Source organism: Heterodontus francisci, chromosome 1, assembly GCF_036365525.1.
Source record: "Heterodontus francisci isolate sHetFra1 chromosome 1, sHetFra1.hap1, whole genome shotgun sequence".
Classification (NCBI taxonomy): domain Eukaryota; kingdom Metazoa; phylum Chordata; class Chondrichthyes; order Heterodontiformes; family Heterodontidae; genus Heterodontus; species Heterodontus francisci.
In genome coordinates, this window is record NC_090371.1 from 273397069 (window position 1) to 273423120 (window position 26052).

Sequence of the window (26052 nt, forward strand, 5' to 3'; positions counted from 1 at the left end):
TCCATCTGAGAGAGGGGAACAAGCCACATAATTTTGCAAGAGGAGCTCCTTCTCGCCCTATTTGAGTAGGGTGCTGCCACATGAAAAACCTGCCCAGAGAGCTCAGCCTGTAGCTCACTCAACGAGGGAATGCAAAATCCAGCTACGCAGCAGTTCATAAAGATACAGCTTGCCATTAGAGCATAATTTCTACTCCTGGCAGGAAAGTGCATCAATTGTTCATAATATAACAGTGGATACAAAAGAACACTGCTTCCTTTGAAGAATTGGCGTGTCTGCAGACTAAATCAATGCAGTCACCCAGCTCCCTTATAACTAGTTGTAAGGGAGGAAGCACTCTGGTATCAGAAACAAGTTAAAGGTAAGAATGCTCTTCAACCTTGCTCGGTTGTTTTGCGGGTTCCATCAGCCATGGCACCGCAGAGGTGAAAGCATTATCCCTTGCAAGCATTGCATCTGTCACTTCATTTGAGACTGTCTGATTGTGACAAATGGCTTGAAACGTACCAATAGCAAGAAAGCTTAATGCCTTATCTGCATGTTACTGTTCAGCAGATGGCACAACTATGTGAAGCAGAAGTGGTGAACACAGCGCCCTTTCAACATATCAGGGGTCTATAAACACAAGGACTGCAGTACTGATGGGTGTGGCCAGAACACATCACATTATTACATGTGCATTTGTTGGCCCCTCACAATCTCCTCCAACTCATCTCAATTATGCAGTCGATTCATAAATCCTCAAAGGAATATCCATCCTCATCTCTGTGGTGCAATTTAAACACTGGTAGCAATCAAAGCAAAGTATCGAAATAGAAAAAAAATACAAATACCGAAGTGCAAATGGAGAACTACCCAGAAAAAATGCTAATGCATGCAGTAAAATGTAAAAAAAAAGTAGCTGAAAATAAATCTGCTTGAGCAGGCCGGGACAAAGCTTCACAGTCACAGAATCAGTGAATCATTGAATGGTTACAGCACTGAAGGAAGCCATTCAGCCGGTTAGGTCCATACTGGCTTTCTGTAAAAGCAACTCAGCGAGTCCCAAACCCCCACCTTTTCCCCATAGCCATGCGAAGTTATTAAGCTCTTGAATTCTACAGATACCAAGACACTTTAACAGGTGATTTCAAATGGGACAATTATTTCAAAAAACTATAAAGAAAAACAAACAGACCTATAAGCATCTATCACATCTACTAATTTAGACAAATTGTAAAATATATATCACTTTTTTTATATAAAGTTGGTGAACTGAAAAAAGATATTAGCTGATTGATCAGTTGTAGCACGCGAGTTGTACTCAAATCTCCAGTCTAGATTAAATATGCTTCATACCTTATCTTGGCAAACTCTAGTAGTATCTTATTCGTAGCCAAAATAGCTGGAGGAACATCCTTCTCAATGGCAATTTTCTGCCTTGCTGCCAACAATTTGCCATACAACTTCCCCTATTGACAAAATGAGACCAAGAAAGAACATGACATGATGCAAAGGACACAAATTAAGAGTGCTTAATTTTTAAAACTCTTCATAGAACAATAAATTTTTTACTTACAAAAGGTTTAGAAAAGCACAATGATCAATCAAGATGAAAATCCTGAATAAAATTTCAGGTGGGGGAAATTAACAGCTAAATCTTTGAGACAACATTCATTTACATAATGCCTTCAAAACATCCCAAGGCTCTTCAGAGGCACAAGGAATAAAAGAAAAAGGATACTGAGAGAAGAGAGATATCAGCAGGGGTGATCAAAAGCTTGATCGAAGTAGTATGTTGTAAAGAGGGTGTCCAAAGAGGTAGAGACAAAGAGGATTTAAGGACAGCCCAGGTGGCTGAAGGCATGGCCACAAATAGTGGGATGGAGGAAAGGCAGAGCAATGCAGAGTTTGGAGAGCAGGAAGGTCACGGAGAAAAAGATAAGTGAGGCAATAGAGGGATTAAATACAAGGACGGAAATTTTAAACTGAAGCAGCAGGAGATCAGGAGCCAATATTGAACAGTGAGGATGCAGGAAAGGATACAGGCAGCAATGTTTTATATGAGCTGACGTTTATGGAGGATGAAGGACAAGAGGACAGCTCGGAAAGTATTGGAGTGATCAAGAATGAAACATAACAGATACTAGCATAAGATCAAGTACGCTACACTGTCCTGCATGAAAATGTGTTTCTGCTACAATGGTTTATTTCCACAACACCTGTTATGATAAACATTAACGAAGTAAGTGTCATTAAGCTATTTTTAAAGCACATTTGTTTGTGCTGAGCTCAATACATTGCTGGAGAGAGGGGAGAGCCCCGACAAACAGACTTAGAACAAACTAATTTATTTGCACAAAGTCTTGTTACTTGTCTAAAAATTATTTGACACTTCTATTACCGAACTGTGCTGTGGTCATATAACATTATTTTCATAGCCCTCGCATGTTAACTTTCAAAAACTAAAATGATACATAGTACACGTGAAAATATAAGCTACCAGACAAAGTGCCCCAGTGACAACAGATCAATACAGTTTCACACCATATTATCCACAAGAACCTCAGACACTAGCTAAATCCTTTCATTAAAATGTCATTGTTTTGAAAATATTAACTTCTTGATGAATATCCATAGGATATTTATATACACGAGGTGTACTGCATAGGTTCAAGAGCTTGGAATTCACTTGTGCCTGACCTGCTCATACTGAGAGCTTTCTCACATGTAAAATCATTACCAGCGTACTAGTGGTATTCTGTGTTGATGCCAAAATTGCCTTATATTTAAAATCAACACAACATACGAAAATTTATAAAACAATATTGATGGTGTACAGATTTATGCCTGCAGGTACTTTGCGGATATTCAGTAATCTTTGTGACACAACTTCACCCAGGAATGCTTACAGCATCAAAATGTTACGAATAGTGTTTCTTTTTGTACTGAGAGGGGTTTTTTAAAAACTTTTTTTACCTATCTCATGAATCCGAAGGTCCATGAATATATTGCTAAATTATAAAGTAGAAAACTTTGTATGCACGTGAATGAAAATCAGTGTAAAGCCTGATTGGCAAATGTGGTACAACAGCTGAAAGGAATAAAACTGTTAAGTGAATAAAATTACTTGGCAAAATCATTAGTCATTTAACAGTTTTCCTCTGTATTGGCTAAACAATAAATATTAGCCAGGACATTGGGAAAATTTCCTGCTCTACTTTGAAGCACACTATGGGATCTTTAATGTCCACCTCCACATAAAGAGGCAGATGGAGCCTCGGTTTAATGTCTCACTAAAAGAAAGCACATTCAACAACACACTACTCCTCAGGAACACACCCGAAGTATTAGCCTAGATTATGTGCTTAATTCCTGGAGTTGAAATTAACTATTTTGCCTCAAGTGGGTGAGTGCTACCACTGAGCCAAACTGACGCACGCTATTAAGTAATTCTGCAGAAAGTGAGAATCTAGCCTCATACCCAATTAGCTTATTGGTACATATGGTTATACCTTTCACTACTGAGGCACAGAAAGAGCTTCTTGAAAATATTCTGGTTACCTAATACAGGATAATGTTCAAAGTCCCTATTGATCCAGAGATCGTTTCAAAATTTAAGATAAGTTAAAGAGGTGGTTAAAGGAATTAAGTATCGAGAGATATGGGAACAGGGCAGATACATGTGATTAAGGCGAATGCTTGTGTGGAAGACAAATACCAACATGAATTAGTTGTAATTTCTGTCATTGTATGTGGAAAGCCACAAGAGGCAAATGTGCACTTCTTGTGACCTCAAGATAGATTCTCAATTATACAAGAATGCAAGAGATATCTCATCTCTAAAAACACAAGCAACCAGTAAAATATTAGGGTCCATGTGCTGAATTTCAGATATGATGCCTCTTCAAAATAAAGGAAGCAAACTATGGGCCAGTCTCTCAGACTCAAGTACATAAGTTACATTTTCCCAAGTAGAGGAGAATGCCTGAACCTGCTTGTTATTAGCCACAGAGACTCACCATCAATGTGTTGATGCATCATACCGTGTTGGCATCAACTATCATGTTAAGGAAGAAAGATTGTTGGGACTGGTTTAGTACAACAATAACCAATTCTTCAAATATCTTTGACTTGCTAAATTTTCTGTTCTATCCTTCTTTTGCCTCCTAAACTCACTGACTCCAGGCTAGGATACAGTTCCTTAAACCCAGCACCTTATGTAACTGGCCAAACATGACTCTTTAAACATTGTGCATTGGCTGGCAGACCATTTTGGTTTTAATCTGGCACATGCAGTGCATTTCTAGCAGGACTACTAGTTTCTTCCGAACCCAAGGGCACAAAGCCAACATTAGCACCTCTAATGCTTCCCAGCTAATTAAGCACAAACCAGAAATCAAGCGTTGGGCCTTCTCATCTGCATAATTTAGTTATTCACACGATAAACTCTCTGATCCATGAAAGAGCTGCCCATTAAACCATTTTAAATGCTACTCCAAATAAGTAATTTGAACACTTCGGCTAAAAAGGTACAATTTAAATTTGACTGAGATGCAGTATTGTTGGCCATAATAGTTGAAGAATAAAGAACTAAGTGGATCCACCTGGAAGAGCACTGCTATAATGCAGAATGAGGAAACAGTTTGGCTAACAAGGATGCTGTATGAATGGAGCCAATGACCAGGATTTCACGTTGGGCGGATGGGAGCTGGCCACCGATTGAAAAGTTGGCGGCGAAACCACTTCCACCTCGCCTGGGGAAGCGACCTGCATTTTACAGGTACCCAGGCTTTAATTGTTCCGAGGCGGGACTTACACCCACTTGAGCTCCTGCCAATCAGCGGGCTGGCAGCTCTTACTCCCAGCAGCGCCACCAGGTGTGGTGGCCACTGCTGAGACTGCAGCCCAGCCAACCGCAGACGAAGACATGGAGCCGGGAAGACAGGTAGGTTTTGGTTGCCTCGCCAGGGGTACTCAGTCGGGTCCTGGCGAGACAAGGATGGTCGTTTGGGGGGAAGGGGTTCGTGTTGGGTCTTGGGGGTGGTTGGGATAGTGGGGGCAGCCCTCCATCAGGCACCCTGTGCCCGATAAGCAGGCCCCTTAAGGGCCTTGATTGGCCTGGGGCAGGCGGGCCGTTTTTCGCACCCCCCACCTTACATAAAGTGGGGGCAGAGGCGGGAGTGGGTCAGGAAAGCCTCCTGAAGCCTCCCACTCCATTTTACGCCACTCACCCCCGCCACTATTGTGCTCGTTGGGGTGGCATAAAATTCCAGCCAATAAGTCATTTAAGGAGAAAAATCCACAAGTCTGACCCTGCTCCTTTCAATGATTTTATCTCCAACTTTTTCCCTTAATTCTGAAAATCAGCACAATGTCTATGCATAGTGGAATGCTCTTCAAGGAGTAAAGTGGTTGGGTGTTGCAAATTAGGAAGGGATAGGTGGGAGGGAGGCACGTTTCACTGGGGGATAAATTAGAGAAAGTCAACCATTTCAAGGAGTACATAAATTGAACCACTGAGCATTTCGACAGGGATAGTCACATCAGCAGAACAGAAAGAACTGGACCAAGTCCATCTAGGAACCTTTGATGGGGTTAAATTCACAAAGAATTGGGCAATCAACACAATTATCCAGTAGACTTAGAGGCCTACCCATGATGTGTGTTCTAGATAAATAAGGAAGTAAAAGTGTTAAAACATTGGTGGCACTGAACACATAGCACCAATATGGTCTACCACAAGCAGTTGAGTCACCTTCGAATCTCCACAAGTTGTATTCATGCTTTTCACTGAGTTGTCAAAGAAGAGCCAATTGAAGATTAGATGCTCCCCCAACCTTCCTCTTTCTACCCCCCACCCCTGCCAAAAATAAAGCAAGTAGATGGGAAGGCAAATTATTCCAGTCCTCTCTCAGTCCTAACATTCGTTAGTGAGGCACTGGGAGAAACCCTAGAAAGGATATAATGCCAATATATAACTCTTGTCAAGGATATATGGCACAGTGGGTGGGGATTGTGAAAAATATTTGGTGTGCCCTGCAGTTACTCTATTGCTAGTGTGAAAGTAAGCTAATAAAAAAAAAGCCTTGGGGTTTTCCCTGTATGCCTACAGAAATATTATTACTAAGAAGCACAAAGTAGTTTGATAGTTTGAGATGAACAAACAAAACAAGCTAAAATGCTTACCTGCAGCTCTAATTCCCTGGGTGATATAACTCGTTCGGAGGGAATGGGTTTTACTGGAGAGCCAGATGAAGGTGGAATAAAGAATCGACTGAGAAGAACATAAAGGTGTTACTATTTTGCATTCAAAAAAAGACTTGCATTTATATAGCATCTTTCATGACCAATGTATATCTCAAAGTGCTTCACAGCCAATGAAGTACTTTTGAAGTGTAGTCACTGTTGTAATGTAGGAAACACGGTAGCCAATTTGCACACAGCAAACTCCCACAAACAGCAACGTGATAGTGACCAGGTAATCTGTTTTTGGGATGTAGATTGAAAGATAAATATTGGTCAGGACACCGGGATAACTCCCCTGCCCTCTTCAAAATAGGGCCATGGGATCTTTTACGTCCACCCTAAGGCAGCAGACAGGGCCTTGGTTTAACATCTCATCCGAAAGATGGCAGCTCCAACAGTGCAGCACTCCCTCAGTACTGCACTGGAGTGTCAGCCTTGATTTTTATGCTCAAGTCCTGGAGTGGGACTTGAACACACACAGAGGCGAGAGTGCTACCAACAGAGCCACGGCTGACATGCAAGTGAGATTCAGCAAAATACAGAATATCCCATTCATTATTATTTAACATGGATTAAAATACTGAATTTCTTATAAAACTAAGATAATTACAGCTAGTCTGAAACTTGGTTTGATGGCCAGTGGAACTGCTCAATGATATCACAAATAGATGGCAGGATGATGCTGCACACTGCCAAAATGGAGCACCATGGAATTGAATGGCTGAGGAAACAATGAATTTGCTGGAATGGAAGAACACACAAGTCAACATGACAGGGGGCATGAGAGCACAAGGGAACAGAAGTTGGGTTCAATGGATGACAGAGCAAGTGAACCAATTTAGAGGACATATATCATGAAATTCGGAATGAGTTATTAGGTGAATGCACAAAGTGAATGGGTCAAAATCTAAAATATATTTCTCCATACAGGTTGCAGAATATAAGTACATCAAATATATTTGTGATAAACAGTTAGAAAAAGACATTTTCTCTCTCTGCTCTATATCTGGCCTCCCCAAGACCCTTCATCTGTCTTCCAGATAGCTGGGAGCAAACCAGCTGCCAGCCCTCTGACAGCCCTCAGTCCTGAAGCTGACACGTGGGGGGTGCACTGTTTGAGAGGGACTCTCCCACTGACTCCCTCCCCCACATGTGAGGAAGCACATGGCCTTATGTTCTACAATGCTCTCCAGTGGCACAGTCAAGAACATGTGATTTAAACCCACGTCCTGTCACTATATAGTGGTGCAAGTTATCAGCAAAAGGAGTTTGCATTCACAGACAAAACAGTAGAACCATAACATTAGAAAATCGTACTCTGTTTTTACACTGGTGCGGAAATGATACTGTAGCTCTCATATACATGCTTACATTATGATACATCATTAAAACCACCATGCTGTAAGTTTACATTTGCCCACGCAGGATACATCATGTTTCATGATTTAAAGAAACATAAACAAGTCACTGCTGATCTGCATAATTAACTAAGGATTCTCTTTATGGTTTTATATTTGCAGAAGAGTACTTATGGACCCGAACCATCCCTCTGCAGTATGTTATGAAATCTCACTGTTGTGTACTATCACTTTACTATTCAGTGATGCTACCATTCAAAGCCATCAAATGTCACAAATCCTTGAACATTGAGACATTTTTGGGATTTATTAATATTCCACATCCAACTGGAACAGATGTCTCTTTTAATAACCTACAAACAAAAATGCTAACAGCCTAAAGCATATCAACATTTGCACATTGGCATGTATAAGATTTGTAAAGATACACATACAAAATTATAGGATACTGCTGTTGCATTAGCTTACGGCTGAAATATTATTTGAGTCTGAAAGAGGCCACTTTTTAAACATGATTCACTGAACTGTCAGTTTATTAAACATGAAATTAAAATCTCTCACTACAGATCCCACTTCCCAAAAGGAGATGGCTGCTGTTTCTCTAGTTTTAGTTAGGAGTTAACTCTTATTGAGTAATGCTTGAACTTTTTAGAAGCTACCAATTCTGTAATTTGTCATTCTGTGAATTATGGCAGCAAAAGGGATTCTTGTCACAGATTCTGAGCTGAACTCAAGAGGTGAGGTGAGAGTGACTGCCCTTGACATCAAGGCAGCATTTGACCGAGTACGGCATCAAGGAGCCCTCGCAAAACTGAGGTCAATGGGAATCAGGGGGAAACCCCTCCACTGGCTGGAGTCATACCTAGCACAAAGGAAGATGGTTGTGGTTGTTGGAGATCAATCATCTGAGCTCCAGGACATCACTGCAGGAGTTCCTCAGGGTAGTGTCCTAGGCCCAACCATCTTCAGCTGCTTCATCAATGACCTTCCTTCAATCATAAGGTCAGAAATGGGGATGTTCGCTGATGATTGCACAATGTTCAGCACCATTCATGACTCCTCAGATACTGAAGCAGTCCGTGTAGAAATGCAGCAAGACCTGGACAATATCCAGGCTTGGGCTGATAAGTGGCAAGTAACATTCGCGCCACACAAGTGCCAGGCAATGACCATCTCCAACAAGAGAGAATCTAACCATCTCCCCTTGACATTCAACGGCATTACCATCGCTGAATCCCCCATTATCAACATCCTAGGGGCTACCATTGACCAGAAACTGAACTGGAGTAGCCATATAAATACAGTGGCTACAAGAACAGGTCAGAGGCTAGGAATCCTGCGGCGAGTAACTCACCTCCTGACTCCCCAAAGCCTATCCACCATCTACAAGGCACAAGTCAGGAGTGTGATGGAATACTCTCCACTTGCCTGGATGGATGCAGCTCCAACAACACTCAAGAAGCTCAACACCATCCAGGACAAAGCAGCCCGCTTGATTGGCACCCCATCTACAAACATTCACTCCCTCCACCACCGACACACAGTGGCAGCAGTGTGTACCATCTACAAGATGTACTGCAGCAACACACCAAGGCTCCTTCGACAGCACCTTCCAAACCCGTGACCTCTACCACCTCGAAGGACAAGGGCAGCAAATACATGGGAACACCACCATCTGCAAGTTCCCCTCCAAGTCACACACCATCCTGACTTGGAACTATATTGCCGTTTCTTCACTGTCGCTGGGTCAAAATCCTGGAACTCCCTTCCTAACAGCACTGTGGGTGTACCTACCCCACATGGACTGCAGCGGTTCAAGAAGGCAGCTCACCACCACCTTCTCAAGGGCAATTAGGGATGGGCAATAAATGCTGGCCTGGCCAGTGACGCCTACATCTCATGAATGAATTTTTAAAAAAAATTCCAGGTTATGATTCAGTCTTTCCACTAACAATAAAATCAACTGCTCATCTCAGCCTGCTAGCCAAAACAGCAAGAACCAAATCTTCCACCAATTATAATTGGACGGTATATCTAGCCTCATATCCCATCATGTACCCCTCAGAAGCACAAGCAATTATACCTTTTAACCGCAGATGTGGAAAACAGCTTCTCATTCTCTTTTCCCTTCTCTCGTGCAAACCGATCATGCAATGACTTCTTCTAAAAAAAAATTTAAATAGTACAATTAGTCAAGTAGAAAAAAAGTTCTGAATTAAAGGAGGACAATACTGAACACCTTTCAAATTCACCACCAATGAAGTTATCCAAAATACAAAGGGATAAGGAGGGACAGGATGGGGAGAGCCAATCTGAGTGATGAAATGAATTCCATTGTCTAAATTGGTTTGAGTTGTGAATCCAGCAAAACCTGATTAAATGGTGACATGTCTGCCATTCCCCACCCAGAAAATTATCTTTCCCCAACCTCAACCACCACCCCCCACCCCCCCCTCCAATTCAACATTTGGTGACTTCCTGATTCCTTCATGCCACCATTGCTGCTTGCTCCAGGTGAAAGTTTCTAATTTCATTCTGTTTTTATGGAATGACGATTTCATGCACATAGGGTGAAGCTGACTTGCAAAACCAAGTAAAGCCGAAGTGCCAGGAAGGAGTTGGTAGAGTTGCCGAGTGGTGAACTGGGGGGAAAGAAATACCTCCATAAGCCGTGGCCAAGTGGGTGGGTGATAAATTGACAGGGATTAAACAGGTCTCTATGAATTGGCAGGTGGGAGAAAAGCACGGAAGGCGGGACGTACTGATAGAGTAGGGAGGTGCCTGGGAAAGAACATTCTTTCGATTGTGCAGAGCGTTTACCTTCAGGCAAGTTGTAGTTCAAAAGTAAATTAGTCGCTAATTGTAACAAGACATTATTTATTGCTTTCAATAACCTCGGCCTTGTAAATCTTCAGCGTTGACACTTGAAATTGTGCTATTCAATGTTACTAACAAACTGTTTAATGCATTACTGCTAATACTGCACAGTGCCATTTTATCCCACTTGTAGTTACTTAAGAATTCTAAACACCCAAAAACTATTATTTTTGGTTAGTGGACTTCGCATAAAACTAATTGAGTACCCCCTTCAACACTATGTACTAAAAAAAGTTACCATTTTCGTATTGTTAAAAGGGCTTATAGTAAATTGTGAAATATCTGCTGTAAGAATCTCCTTTAAAGTCAATAGTTATAAAGATCATCCTTATAGGTTTTTGGTTGTATTGCCTCACTTACCATTTGGAGTTTTAAGAAAAGAGTAATATTTCTTGCCCAAATTTTCCTTATAAAGCATAAATGGATTTATCGCACAAATACAATCAGTTACTGTGCCACAAGTGAATCGCAATGAAAAACTACTGACAAAGATATGTCCATTGCTATCTTACCAAAGATTATTAAAAAGATAACTAGATAGCACAGTAGATCAAAGGACCATATGGTGAAAACTCAACATTAACTAGACAAAAGTCTCTCACTCACATCTATAAAGGTCCCAAATTAAATTCCTTTGCAGAGTCAACCCCATTACGAGTATGGCTAGAGGACATAGCATAAATCTGAAACTAGCACATACTTGTAATGAATTTTCATTCTCACTTAAAAGAGCAATTAGAATGGCAAGTGTGAACAATTAAAGTAACACATTGATGTAGTCGGTGCTGCTCATCTGTGGTTGAGATCAAGGTATGCTGCTGAGCAAAATACAGTCTACACATCTTAAACCAGTCATTTAATTCAAATTATTTAATGATTCAATTAATTTCCTACTGTGCTGGATTGCTTATGTTGCCTGGTTCAAATTATCGAAAAGATCTTTTTTCAAATAGTGCAAAAAGTAGAAGCAAAGTATAAAAGTAGCTTTCATGCTGCTTCTGGTTTACCAGAAAATGATGGAAACTACACCTGCAAAAATGAGATATTAATTTTGTCAAATAGAACATTATTTTTGAACTGTTAATGGACTTGAAATAATTTGTTTTAAAAGACCACAGGTGGTTGAAAACATGCCTGGAAATTTGCATCTGAAAAGACAGTTGCATGAAAATGACAATGGGAGCACTCCCGGATTCAATTAGCCAGATGGGTTTGTCAATAGGGATGAGACATTGAATGTGTAATAACCAGCATTCCCCCACCGCCCCACTGAATGTGTCTGGAGCATGAAGGAATCCACAACCCCGCAGGAGAGGCTGTTCCAAATAAGGAGCTAATCACATGACTAACCTGCTGGACAACCTGGGGTTGTTTGAATTGTGCCACACGGAAAGTAACAGACTGCAATTTGAAGACAAAAGAGAACGAAGGTCTCCCCTGTCTCTCTCTCTCTCAAGAAAAGTTCCAGGGACCCACAGAAGTAACTTAAGCCTCAAGACAGAAGACCAGTAAAACAAGTTTGAAAGTGTGCACTGGGCCCCAATGAGAACGGCAAGACTTAACTTCCATCAAAGACTTTACATCCAATCCAAAACCAGTAACTGAACTCCAGCTATTACTTCAAATCTTTCCCCTCCTCTGTCTCTATTTGCGTGTGTGTTTACTGCGTATGCATGCTAACATGGTCGCATCGCGTACTTTTAATAGTTTTAACTGAATTGGAGTTTTAAGGTGAATAAACTTGCATCTTTCTTGCTTAAATCTGAGAAATCCTGTCTGGTTGATTTCTTTGCCATTACAATTAGAGAGCAGTGAGCAAGGACTCACTGAGAGGGAAGCTAAAACACCGTGCTATAAAAAAGTTAAACCCTGTTACGGCCAAACCAGGAAAAGGCTGAGAGGTTAGTCCTAGACCCCTGCCTCACCTGGTCATAACACTGGGTACCAATATTTTAATCTCCAGCTCTGATGTCTTTCAGTTTGATGAACGCAGGCGTAGCAAAGTTTGACCTTCTGGCTTAATTTAAAGAACAAAATGGTTTGTTTTCTTGATCCAAGTAGAAGCCTTGTAACTTTGACCTATATTAACTGGGCTTGTTCCATTTTATAATTTTGTATGATTAATACAGCCATGCAAAGGGATCACATCTCCCATTTACTAATTTTATCGTGACGTACGCAGGTAATTGATTTAAGCGCATAGCCTCTTTAAATTTTTTTTTTGCATGGCCATATGGGGACCTTTAGGGCTGCTATGCAGCCACACAGTTTACAGCGAACATCGTTCCCAGGATATGAATCACTGTCTTTGTGACATAAGCTTTTATTTTAAAATTGCACACAAGTTTGGTTTTTCATCATTATTTACTTGTAAATAAAGTTAGAAGTTACTAATGCTTGTAATCTTCTAGTCTGTCAGGTAACTGTTAACTTTTCAGGCATGCAGTTTTGTGAGGACAGGATTATGAAAAGGAAATAACTTGTGATTCTAGATGAGATCAGTTCTCAAAAGGCACCATTACCGCTGGTAGAGAAGACAGTCTAAATAAAATAAAATATTTAAATGAACAGAAAACATGTTTAAGCTTAAACTTGGGCATATTTCTTTGTTGGAATATACTTGCAATATCATGTCCAATAAATAACATAATGCCTGGATTTACTGTCTGTCAATTATCCTCAATATCATTGAGGAAGGCTATGTACACAAGTGATCACTGGTTTATATTTTCACAAGTGTCTCGTACCCGCTGCAATATAAACTTTACGGGACTGGCGAAATAAGAATAAAGGCTACAGAATATAATGATTTGTACCACAGATGTGATTATATAAAAAGTAAAAATCCCATCAACAATGTTCAATTAAGAACTGGAAACATTAAGCACTTCCTACGAATGCAAATTCTACAACAGGACATCAGACAGAGATAATTTATGCTCAATACTTTCCAAGAAGCAAATTCATAAAAAGGTGAATAATAAAGACCTGAAGCTCCAACTGGCCGGCCGATGAAGAAAATTGTTGAGAGGATATTGAAGATGAGGTTGGAGACTGAACATGACTGCAAAGGAATAAAGAACATGTGAAACCATCAAGAATATTTGTGAAGTTTTAAAATGAAGTAGGTACTGAGGAAGGTACTGGTAAATACAATGGAACAGGTACACGATACATACATTTTTGGTGGAATATGTGGACACAGCTCTTCAGTGGCCTGAAGTATAAGAGTACGGCAGGACTCATCAGCGGCCTTATTCAACCATGTTCTTCCCTGTTTAAATGAAAATTTTCATAGAATAATTTAATATGGTATGCAGATTTCAGATACTATTTTAGTGGGAACCAACACATTGTGTACAGTCTGTTTAATACATTGTTCAAAATACTTTTCAGCAACTTTGTACACAATGATTTTGCATATTTCATACTAACCTATGCTTCTACAGACCTGGCATCCTATCCCTTAGGCATATAAATAATCATTTATTTTGCTTTATTTCCTGCTATATTTGAAATATATTTCCAGAATTCATGCATTTAAAAAACTGTATTCAAGGGGTTTGTAACAAAAAAGTACTGCTAGGTTTGAAGTGCCAATTTTACTTGCTTGTGTTAGTAGCAGGCAGCCTCAACCACTAATCCTGCATGTTGGGAAATCATGAGCATTGTTCAGAATCAATAGACAGGTATGCACAGGCAGCAGGGGAGGCTCCTTGCAAGAAGCACATATTAATCCAATCAGCCTTTTCATTTTCTGGGGGCCCATCACAATGACAGCCACTGGTCTAAATTGTCACTCAATGTCAGCATCAGGCACTCCAACGTGAAGCAGCACGGGCCAGATATGGATGCACTTTCCTTTGCACCTCCATCCAGCATTATCCCAGTGTCGTAACTGGATAAGTGAAAACCTGCATGACACTGACCATAACCAATTGCGAATGAGGGTTAATTCGTCCAAGATATTATTTTCTTCTCATTGTTAGAGTAGGTCAGGTTCTAGGTGCAGCATGGTTGGGCGTTTGGGGCAGGGGTGGTGGTGGAGGAACTACCTTGAACATAGGAACAGGCACAGGCCATTCAAATCCCTTGAGCCTGTTACGCCATTTTTGAGATTATGGCTGATCCGTATCCTTACTCCATCTGCCCACCTTGGCCCTATATCCCTTAATACTCTTTGGTTAGCAAAAATGTATCGATCACAAATTATTAATTGAACTAGTACCTACTGCTTTTTGTGGGAGTGAGTTCCACACCTCCACCACTTTTGTGTGCAGAGATGTTTCCTAACTTCTCTCTTGAATGACTTAGTTCTGATTTTAAGGTCATACCCCCTTGTCCAAGAGAAAAAGTCTCAAACTAACCTATCAATTCCTTTTAAAATCCTAAAAACCTCAATCAAATCACTCCTTAACCTTCTATATTCCAGGGAATACAAACCTAGTTTATGTAATGTCTCCTCATATAATTTAGCTCCTGGGAGTCCTGGTAATCTGCGCCTATTGAGGACGTCATTGATTGAGTTTACCAAGTGCCAGCCATTCGCAGCACTCTCACCTGAACCAAAAAAGTGTGTGTACAAGTCCCACTCCAAAAATGAGCAAAAAACATAGGCTGACACTCCAGTGTAGCACTGAGGGAGTCCAGCATTGTTGGAGGTGTCATCCTTTGAATGAGAAGTTAAAACTCCAAGGCACCATCTTTCCTTTCAGGACAAAGACCCCAAAGCACTATTTTGAAGTACTGCAGGGGAGTTCTCTCCTGTGTCCAAGCCAACATCTATCCCTCAGTCAACATCACTAAAAACAGATTATCTGGTCATTATCAAATCATGTTTATGGGATATTACTGTGTGAATATTGCTCGCCGCATTTCCTACATTTCAACAGTGCCTATACTTCAGAAGTACTTTATTGGTTGCAGAGCACTTTGGGATGCCCCAAGGTCATGGAAGGTGCTATATAAATGCAACTCTTTTTTTTTTTTTGCACATTGCTCAGCAAAACCTGTCATTTAAATTTTGATTAAATTATTCTTTTGGGAGTGTACTTTTGGTATAAATGAAAAGCTATGGCATGCAGATGCGAAAAGCAGCAACAGACATATGAAGAATAGCAAAAAGCTGATATGAGCAACATAAAAATGTTATTGATATCTCAAGTTAAATGTTTCCATTTGGAAAGATAAGGGAGAAAAATCTGGAGAAAAAGAGCAGTTTCCTTACATCATCAAAAACTAAAGGAAAAGAAACCTAAGAATTGTCTTTGGGGGGTGGGGAGGAAACAAAACATCTTTTTGATATGGATGAAAACTGAAGTACAAATTCCAGTTGCTAGGAAACTAATTACAAACAATTACAAATACAGACATTGGTTCATCTCAGATAAGCACACTTAATCAATTTGGCTTCAGCAAATGCTGTCAAATTCATTTCTTCCATTAAAAACTAGCTTTGTTAATTTTACACACTTCCCATTCTGAAAGCACTGCACTGCTCTTCACCACCACCAGACTAGACAGAGAATATCTATCGCTTGTATAATGAATGTATTTGAATAATTTATAACAATCCCGTTTTCCCAGTACAAACACAAAATAAAGGAAGCTGACCTTCATAGTCAAAGTGTTTGTGGTGGCAAATCTGTTGAAACTGGAATTTTCCTGCAGGAAGCCCTCAGTGACGAGCTGCCGACCCAAGGCTTTCCACCAGTTTTCAGGATGATTCTTTCCACTGCCAAACAGATGGTGATTACGATGCCTTTCTGGCAAGCGCTGAGAATGCTGCGAACATAAGGAAAGTATGTTCATCTTTCATTAAAGAAGCCAAGCACTCAATATCCCATTTACTCTTACATGCATGGCATATTGGTTATATCATTGTCTGAATTCTTGCTCTTCTAAACAGGGGCACTGGGCCTGATTTTTAGGCCTCACAGGGGCCGGAACAGAGGCAGGCGGGTGCTATAAAAAGCGCTGCCGGTCTGTGTGCTGGTTCCCCTGCTCCATCCCACCCCCAGGGCATTTTCCCAGAGGTCCAATGGGCAGGGGGAGGGGAGCAGGGCTACCCGCTAGCCGATTAAGGTAGTTAGCTTATTAAGGCCAATTAAAAGGAGGCAAACTGGGATTTTCCAGTCGGTCTCCAAGTTCCCACAGACAGTAGGGGTCAGATTCCCTCGGGGTAGGGGGAGGGGGGGGGGGGGGGGGGGCGGTAGGCTGGGGGTGTTGGGGAGTCACTCAAGATTGAAGAAGTAGGAAAGAGGGAGCCTCCATTTTGAAGCGTGCTCTCACTCACTGATAGCCCACTGCATCCTGCCACTGATTTCAAACTGGAAGGCCTTTGTTTGGCCCTCTAGATTCGAGAGCCCATCAGCCATCCTTAATTGCATGGCGAGCCTGCACTTTGGCAATGAATTGGTTGTTCCAGGGAAAATTACAGCGAGTGACCGTTTCCCGTGTAGTGAGAGCTTTTGAACCCCATTTGAGCCTGATGGCGGGGTTCAGAAGCCTACAAGGAAAATCCTGCCAATGGAGTACAAAAGCAAGGATAGAACATAATGTTCTGCTAAACCTTTATAAATCACTAGTTAGGCCTCAGCTGGAGTACTGTGTCAGTGGCGCAGTGGTTAGCACCGCAGCCTCACAGCTCCAGTGACCCGGGTTCAGTTCTGGGTGCTACCTGTGCGGAGTTTGCAAGTTCTCCCTGTGACCGTGTGGGTTTCCTCCCACAGCCAAAGACTTGCGGGTTGATAGCTAAATTGGCCATTGTAAATTGCCCCTAGTATAGGTAGATGGTTGGAGAATGGTGGGGATGTGGCAGGGAATATGGGATTAATGTAGGATTAGTATAAATGGGTGCTTGTTGGTCAGCACAGACTCAATGGGCCGAAGGGCCTGTTTCAGTGCTGTATCTCTCTATGACTCTAATTCCGAACATCACAATTTATAAAGGATGTCAAGGCCTTGGAGACGGTGCAGAGGAGATTTACTGGAACAGTATGAGGAATGAGGGACTTCAGTTATGTGAGACAGTGGGATCATGCTCCAGAGTGCAGAGAAGGTTAAGGGGAGATTTAATAAAGGTGCTTAAAATTATGAATGTTTTGATAGATTAAATGAGAAACTGTTTTTCCTGGCAGGATGATCGGTAACCACAAATTTAAGATTAATTGGAAAAAGAAACAGAGGGATATAAGGGTTTTTTATGTACTGAATCGGCATGATCCAGAATGCACTGCTAGGAAGACTGGTGCAAGCAGATTCAATGGTAACTTTCAAAATTGGATATATACTTGAAAGGGAAACATTTGTAGGGTTCCAGGGAACAAGCAGAGGAGTGAGACTAATTGGATAGCTTTCAAAGAGCCACCAAAGGCATGATGGGTTGATTGCCTTCCTTCTATGCTGCATCATTCTATGATTTTATATTTTGTCACAAGCCTGCTAAAAACATATACAAGAATATTAGTGAAAAAGACATGTTAAGACATGTTTTACTTAAATTCAATTTGAAACAGTACATACATTCACACAAGGTGTTCCTATAGATAACATGGAATCTCACCCAACCACTTCCCAAGTATGAGATTTTCCACTCATGCTCTAATACCTTACACTTACTTTGCTGGAGTTAAGGTTATTTTCAATTGTTGAGGGTCAGTCCAAAAAGAGATACCCCCTCTTAATAGCAACATAATAGGTCAATATAACTGCACCCATCTATATGTATTATAAATTATTTCAATTTAGGCTGTGCAGTGCCACAAAACATTAGGCCACCAAAAAATTGTGTAGAGATGCAAGTTCACTCACAATGCTGCTATGGCAAAGCAGCTAACAGGTAAAGGAAGTCAAATGAAAGACAGAGATTGATTTCTGAGTCTCCATCACACACTTAGTAGTTGCTATCTCTGGCATTATTGAAGACGTGGGAGCAAGTCACCCACCTGCCATCTTGCCCACAAGTTGTACATGACCCAGAAACAGCAGAGGTCCTGAATAGAAAAGCTGTATATAGTTACAATATGCAGCACAGAGCTATGGTCCCATAACAATAGACTTGTAACTGTCATCCCTGTCTCACACAGAGGATTATCAATGGTTTATGCAGCTGCTGACTAGTATTAATGATGTAGCAAATCTGTGAAAAGAAATTCTAACACCTGTGCCAAAGTTGGAGCGATTTCTAGCTGCAGTAAATCTTTATTTTTTTCTTTCCCAGTAGCATTACACATATATATGTAATTACAAATACATATTAAAAATCTGACATCTGCACACATTTGTCTGATACTAAATTTCTACTGACTTTTTTTTCTTCATTCATGGGATGTGAACGTCACTGGCAAGGCCAGCATTTTTTACCGATTGTAATTACACTCTCCTGCCTGTGAAGCACTCTACAAGTAGAAGGGTATAGTTGCAGCATGACAAGTTTACATAGATAGTTTCCATTATAAATGTAGCATGGGAGTAAATAATGGAAAACTATAAATAAAGACAACATATATGACCGGGTACTGAATAACATCTGTACTCCCTGGTCCAGTTATCCTCTCTCTTCTAACTTCACTTCATTTGACTTGATCTTGGCTCCTCGCGTGCAATGCTACAGGACATAAATGAATAGAAAGAAATAGTGGTATTCTGGATTTGATGCAACAGTTGCCAGTCATAGGTCAGGAAACAAGTTAATTCAAACCAAATTCTAAAACTCACCCCCATATTTAATAGAGACCAAATTTTTGCATATTTGATTTTAACAGCAATGGACTTACAGATCCTCGCAAGAACAAAACAGGGACTCCAATGCCAAATTTTTCTCCTAAAACACAGACTGCAGATAGCAGTTGATGCACTTCTTTTCCAAAATCTTGCATCTCATTTTCTCGGTCATCTGCAGAAGTGCAGCTACCAACTCTACAGCAGAAAACAAAGGAAAATAGTAAACTCTTACAGAATGTAAAGTTTAAAAAAAAAATCACAAATGAAATCTTTTTGCCCTTCTGCATTAGGGAGGAGTCAACCTGTGGTAAGCAGGATCATGCAAGTAACAAGTAAGATGAATGACTAGTTGATCTGTTTCTGCTGGAATGAATTAGGGGATGAATATCGGCCAAGACACCGGCGAAGTCCTCGCTCTTTGCCATGGAATCTTTTACACTCACCTGAGCCACTATTATTTACATAAGGGAGAACTGGACCTAACCATTTGAACTCTAGAATTGGATCACTGCGTAAAATTCAGTCAGCCATTCAATATGAAGTTAGAATTTTAGTTCACAGAGGTTTTTTTTTTAAATATCCTTATTGTTGTATTTTATGTTTACAACAATGATGGCATAAGACTCCAACAATAAGTCTCCAATGTAAAAGTGTAGCAGCTGCTGTAGGACATTGTAAATAAGATTTATTTTGGGTAGTGAATTGCACAACATTGTACTTATGTTATGTATTACAACTTAGCTCTTCTATCCCAGTTAAATCTTTCAAAACATTGTGAAAATTGTACAATTTCATTATATTTTCAGTTAAGTAATTTAATATAAATGGTCCCAGAAGTCACATAACACATCATTGGATATCTTCTTGTTAAAATTAGTGATAAAGAAGGGAATTATTAACAAAACACAGAACAAGCATTTTTTTAAATGTATACATAGAATTTCATAAGCCATTTATCTGTACAAGAGACTCAACAGGATGAATTATAATGAGAATTATAATCGCCAGGAAGCCTGACAGCTCACAAATCATCTTTATTCCCAAAATGGCATATCAATCATTAATCTACCTTTGTCTGTGATCCCCAGGCTGGATCACTTACCTTAATCTACAATTGTCACAGCATCTATCAGTTCCGATGATCCCAAGAGTGGCCTTTCTGAGCTGTTCATCTTCAAAATGGGACAAGATAATACTGTAGGAATGGAAAAACTGTAGTCATTTGCACAGCATCAGATGAACATATTTAGGTTGAAGTTTTGTACCTTGCTCTTCCGCTGTCAAATATTTTTCAGTTCAAAGTTGAAAATAAGTTTAAAAAAAGGGAAGTAATTGGCATTTTTACTGTGAAAATAATTTTTAAAATGAGCAAACTTGCATTTCTATAGCACCTTTCACTTCCTCAGCATGTCCTAAGATGCTTCACAGCCAATGAGTTATTTTTTTGAAGTGTCATCACGTGATGTAGGTAAGCAATGCGTGGACAGTAAGGTCACACAAACCACAACGACTTGCATTTACATAGCACTTTTAATGTAGGAAAATGTCCCATGGTGATTCACAGAAGCATAATCAGCCAACAATAGGCACTGGTAGATAATAGAATGGTGGTCAACAGAGCCTACCTCTTTGGTCAAGCTAAGAAGCATCTGAAAGGAGGAGAGTGAGGTAGAGATGTGGAGAGGGTTAGGGAGGGAAACCCAGAGTTTAGAGCCCAGATGGCCGAAGACGCAGCTACAGGGCGAAGGAACTGGAGGATGCACAAGAGGCCAAAGTTGGAGGAATCCAGAGTTCTTGGAGGGTTATAGGGCTGAAGGAGCGGCAAAGCCGTGGAGGAGTTTGAACATGAAGATGAGAATTTTAAAATAGAGGCATTAGTGGACTAGGAGGCAATGTAGATCAGCAAGCACAAGGTTGACAGGTGAGAAGAACAGTGCAGGTTAGGGTACAGACAGCAGTTTTGGATTAGTTCAGGTTCACCGAGGGTGAAAGATGGGAAAGCATTGGAATAGTCAAGACTAGAGGTAACAAGAGCAGGAATGAGGTTTTTAGCATGTCGTGCAGGGCCCCACCTGCCAAGAATGAGGCACATTAATTTCACCACATGGACATTAAATTTCAAATTGTTGTGGGGAAGAAAAGACCTATTACAAGGGTTGCCAGACTGGCTGGAAAGACATTTTTGTATATTGACAGACAGTACTTGAAAGGACAAAGGGGTTATCCCCTGCTCCAATTTAACCCACAATGGGCCTTTGATCACCAAGTATTGTGTGTAGAGGAGAAATTCCAAGGTCTGCTGGGACAAGACAATCCACAAGGGCCAGGACTGATTAGGCCAGCTGGTCACATGACTAACTGGCTGTTGCAGGTTTTTTTGAACTCACCACAGAGAATGTGAACTAAAAAATCTGTTTGCTCCTGGGCTGAGACCTCTCTTCTGCCTGCTCCCATCTCTTTCTCAGAACTGAAAACCACTGAAGACACACAAACCCCAAGAGAGAAAAGTCTCTACAGTGAATAAGGTTTAAGAATACTGAGCCCCAACGAAAAGCGAGATCAACCTACAAAAGGACTCAACAGTGAGCTCAAAGAACCCTAACAAAAACTCTTCAGATATTGCCTCAAACCTTTCCTCCATTTTTCTTCTGCTCTTTTCTGTCTCTATTTGCACGTGCGCATCACGTATACATGCTAGCGTGGGGTGCGGTGTGTATCCGTAGGCGTTAACCAAATTAGAATTTTTAAGTATAACAAATTTCACTTTTCTTCTTTAAACCTAAGAAAGCCTGTTTGTGCTCATCTCTTTGCCTTATAATTGAAAAGTGGTGAACAAGGATTCACCAAGGGGGAGCTAAAACACGGGATGTTTAAAATAAAACCCTGTTACAGTAAGACCGGGTGAAGGCTGAAAGGGACCCCTGGACACCATTCTCACCCAGTCTTAACAAGCAGCAGATAATCTGAAGCAGGACCGGAGTCAGTTAGAGGTAGAAACAGGCAGTCTTTATGATGGAGAAGATATGGGGTCAGAAGCTCAGTTCAGGGTCAAAGATGCCGAGGCTGCAAATCAACCAGTTTAGCTTGAAATAGTGGACTGGGAAGGAACTGGAATGGATTATGAGGGAACAGAGTTTATGGGAAGTGCCAAAGACAATGGCATCAGTCTTCAAAATGTTTAATTGGAAGAAATTGTCTCTCATATTGGACTGGATTTTGGAGAAGCCATCTGACAACGAAGAGGCAACAGGGACTAATAGGGGCGTTAGTAAGATATAGCTGGGTGCTGTCAGGATACATGTGAAAGCTTACATCATGTCTTTGGATGATGTTGGCAAGGGGAATTTATAAATGAGAAAAAGGACAGGGTTCAGGATTGATCCTTGGGGGGTGTGGGGGCGGGGGGGGGAACTGCAGCTAAACTGTGCGGGGTGGGGAAGAGTGAAACTAGATGAGAACAGTCCACTGAGCTGAACAATGGAGGTGAGGTGTTGGAGGAGAATGGTGTAGGTGACTTTGTCAAAGGCTGCAGTGGGGTCAATGAGGAGGGATAGTATAACACGGTCACAGTGACAGAGGATGTAATTTTTGACTTTGATTAGAGTCGTTTCAGATCCGTGGCAGGGGCGGAAACTAGGTTGAAGAGGTTCAAACAAGGAGTTGCGGGCAAGATGGGCATAGACAAATGGGCAAAACCTGAAATGAGATAAATGACCAGTTGGGGGTGTTGGTTGAAGAATAAATGTTGACCACATCACTGGGAGAGCTCCCTGTTCCTCTTCTAATAGTTCCATGGGGTATTTTATGCATATTTAAGTAGGCCGACTGGCCTTAGTTTGCTGCTTTGCTCAAAAAACAGCATTTTAAACAATACAGCCCTTCATCAGTACTACACTGAAGTGTGAGCCTTGATTAAGTGCTCAAGACCGAACATGGAACTTGAACCCATGACATTCTGACTCAGAGACGAGAGTGTTATCAACCGAGCCAAGCTGGCCCTGACTGCCATAGATAATGGATAAAAAAGAATGAGTAATTGGAACAAAACACTTACTTTCTTCTGCACTTGGATGATGTGAGGTATTTCTTTATTTTTTCCATCATCTTAATTTTGTAGTTACGGAACTTTGGACTTTTAATCTCACTCAGCAGCCGCCTGAAGAAACAATGACTGCATCAATTACAACATATACACTTCTGTGTTCAGATGTATATGTTTTTGTCCACATTCTTAAAAATTATTTCATACCCTACTTTCAACCCACTTCAATCCTTCCAGGGCTACACAACATCTCCCGAGAGAGTACCATGGCAGTATGCTAGCAATGTCACTTTGGAGCTAACCACTAGCTGGTATGCAACAGTACACTTAGCATGACTTACTTTCTGAATCTGTGGGTGGAAACTTAGTCACAACGCTCTGCTTCAAAGCAGAGTGTTAGGCAACCTCACTGCCCAAACAGGTAAGCTTTTAGTAGGAGCACAGTTTTCTACTCTGTTGTAAATAATGCTTCACATATACATTTGAACAGATTTTCGATGTACGATATTTTTCTTATGTCCACATTAGTTTTTCATCAGTGCATATATTAACTTTAATACCTAAAAATCCCTCATGGGCTGTGGTATTAAACCGGAGACCAGAAGGTCCCAAGTTCACTAATCATGGTTACGTTTTCTGATCTTAGCCAATGTAGCAGCTGGCCACTTCAAGATAGCATTTTTTTGGGATTGGTGAAGGGGCAGGGGAATAATCACCCAGATAATAATCCCTAATGGAATAATCCTGATCCTACATAATGACCCAAGCTGGAAAGTGCAAGTGGATAGATACTGGAGGCAGGTTGGAGCTCAGCTGTGATGCCTTCCAATGTCAAATAACCTGACCTAGCACTCCCTGTCTAGGTTCACTGAAGAAGATTGGTCAGTTTGCATGGTACCAGAAGTTGTTGATGCCTGTGGAGCCACACACAGAAGAATCAGCACCTTCAGAAATCACAAGTGATTATTGCTACAATAAAATATAAAAATAGTTAGTGTTTATTACTTCACTAGTCCTGTTGTATTGACATGTATGCTAGCTAATCATCTAATGGTAAGAATAATGTGGCCTTGAACTAAAGTCTATTTTTTAAAAATCACATAAACCAGTTTAGAGAGAGATAATAAACTAGGAGAACATTCCGAGGCTGGAGTTAGAAATGTATTGACAAAGCAACATGTGTGAACTAGGTGGGTGGGTGAATAGGAGAGGAAAGAATTGATTAGAATTCCATGCTGTCACTAAATCTCACCATTTTTGAGTGAGAAAGTCAAAGCAGAGTGTTTGAGAGCAGAAACTATTTAATTTCACTAGAATGCCAATCCTCAGTAACAGTGCCTACCCCACTGGAAAAGTAAGAAAAATACTAAGTACTTTATGTCATTAATAATTGCCTCATTAAGCAAAAACATAGCTGTACTAAAGGAATTCCCTCCTACCATGTACAGTGAAGATCCCATTCTGCCAATAAACAACCATCACCTATTCATCCAGATGAATGCAGAGCGATGGTAGACTTTTGTACCTGTTTAACATCATGTCAGCAGGAGACCACAAGACGTGACAAGCACTGGGCAAACCATCTCGCCCAGCCCTCCCAATTTCTTGATAGTATGATTCCATTTCTTTAGGTGCTCCGTAATGAATGACTTTACGAATATCAGGCTTGTTAATCCCCATGCCAAAAGCAACGGTAGCCACCACACACTGGCAGAAAAAGATGTTTGGTTAAAACGGTGAGCCACTTAATTCAAGCCACATGTGACCTATAAAATTGTACAGATTAACTAAAACAGAAAACCACATCTTTTAACAACAATGGCCCATACTCGACTGCCAAGATAATGGTGAGGATAATAGTGCTTGGTGCGATTTATGCTCAAATGTTACAGCAACTTCAGGCGAGGGTAGATGCAAGGTTAAACGCGGAAATTAAAAAGTTGATAACCATGATGCGTCACTGTCTGGCTCACCATTGAAATGCATTGGATGATGTGAAGTTGCTCTACTTGCACAATAGGTACAAAGAAAATATGCCACATAGGATCATAGAAAGTTTACAGCACAGAAAAAGGTCTCTTGGCCCATCGTGCCTGTGCCAGCTGAAAAACATTCCACCCATTCTAATCCCACCTTCCAGCATTTGGGCTGTAGCCCTGCAGATTATAGCACTTGAGGTGCATATCCAGACGACTTTTGAATGAGTTGGGGGTTTCTGCCTCAACTACCCTTAAGGCAGAGTTCCAGACCCCCACCACCCTCTGGGTGAAAAAACATTTCCTCATCTCCCCTCTAATCTTTCTACCAATCACTTTAAATCTATGCCCCCCTAGTCACTGACCTCTGTCAAGGTAAATAGGCCCTTGACCTCCACTCTATACAGGCCCCTCAAAATGTTGTACATTTCAATCAGATCTTCCCTCAGTCTTCTCTGTTCCAAGGAGAACAACCCTAGCCTATCCAATCTTTCCTCATAGCTGCACTTTTCCAGCCCCGGCAACGTCCTCGTAATACTCCTCTGTACCCTCTCTAGTGCAATTACATCCTTTCTGTAATGAGGTGACCAGAACTGCACACAGTACTCAAGTTGTGGCCTAACCAATGATTTACACAGTTCCAGCATAACCTCCCTCTTCATATATGCTATATCGCGGCTAATAAAGGAAGGATTCCATATGTCTTCTTAACCAACTTATCGACCTGTCCTGCTACCTTCGGGAATCTGTGGACATTTACTCCAAGGTGCCTCACTTCCTCCACAACTCAGTATTTTCCCATTAATCGTGTATTCCTTTCACCTCCCCAAACGCATCATCTCACACT

At 41.0% G+C, this 26052-nt stretch overlaps 1 protein-coding gene across 9 annotated transcripts in view; it reads right to left on the minus strand.

The window, feature by feature from the left end:
- The window catches only part of wrn (WRN RecQ like helicase), a 149722-nt gene that overhangs the window by 36763 nt on the left and 86907 nt on the right, over positions 1-26052 (minus strand). For 8 of the 9 annotated variants that reach the window (XM_068045204.1, XM_068045221.1, XM_068045239.1 and 5 more), the window contains 10 exons: positions 24755-24936; positions 23242-23343; positions 20290-20382; positions 19241-19382; positions 16077-16247; positions 13643-13737; positions 13452-13527; positions 9670-9749; positions 6169-6256; positions 1339-1451 (listed from right to left, as the gene is read on the minus strand). In XM_068045204.1, the coding sequence (XP_067901305.1) occupies positions 1339-1451; positions 6169-6256; positions 9670-9749; positions 13452-13527; positions 13643-13737; positions 16077-16247; positions 19241-19382; positions 20290-20382; positions 23242-23343; positions 24755-24936 (1142 nt within the window). The remainder of the gene's footprint in view (positions 1-1338; positions 1452-6168; positions 6257-9669; positions 9750-13451; positions 13528-13642; positions 13738-16076; positions 16248-19240; positions 19383-20289; positions 20383-23241; positions 23344-24754; positions 24937-26052) is intronic. The other variant, XM_068045211.1, reaches the window with a different exon arrangement.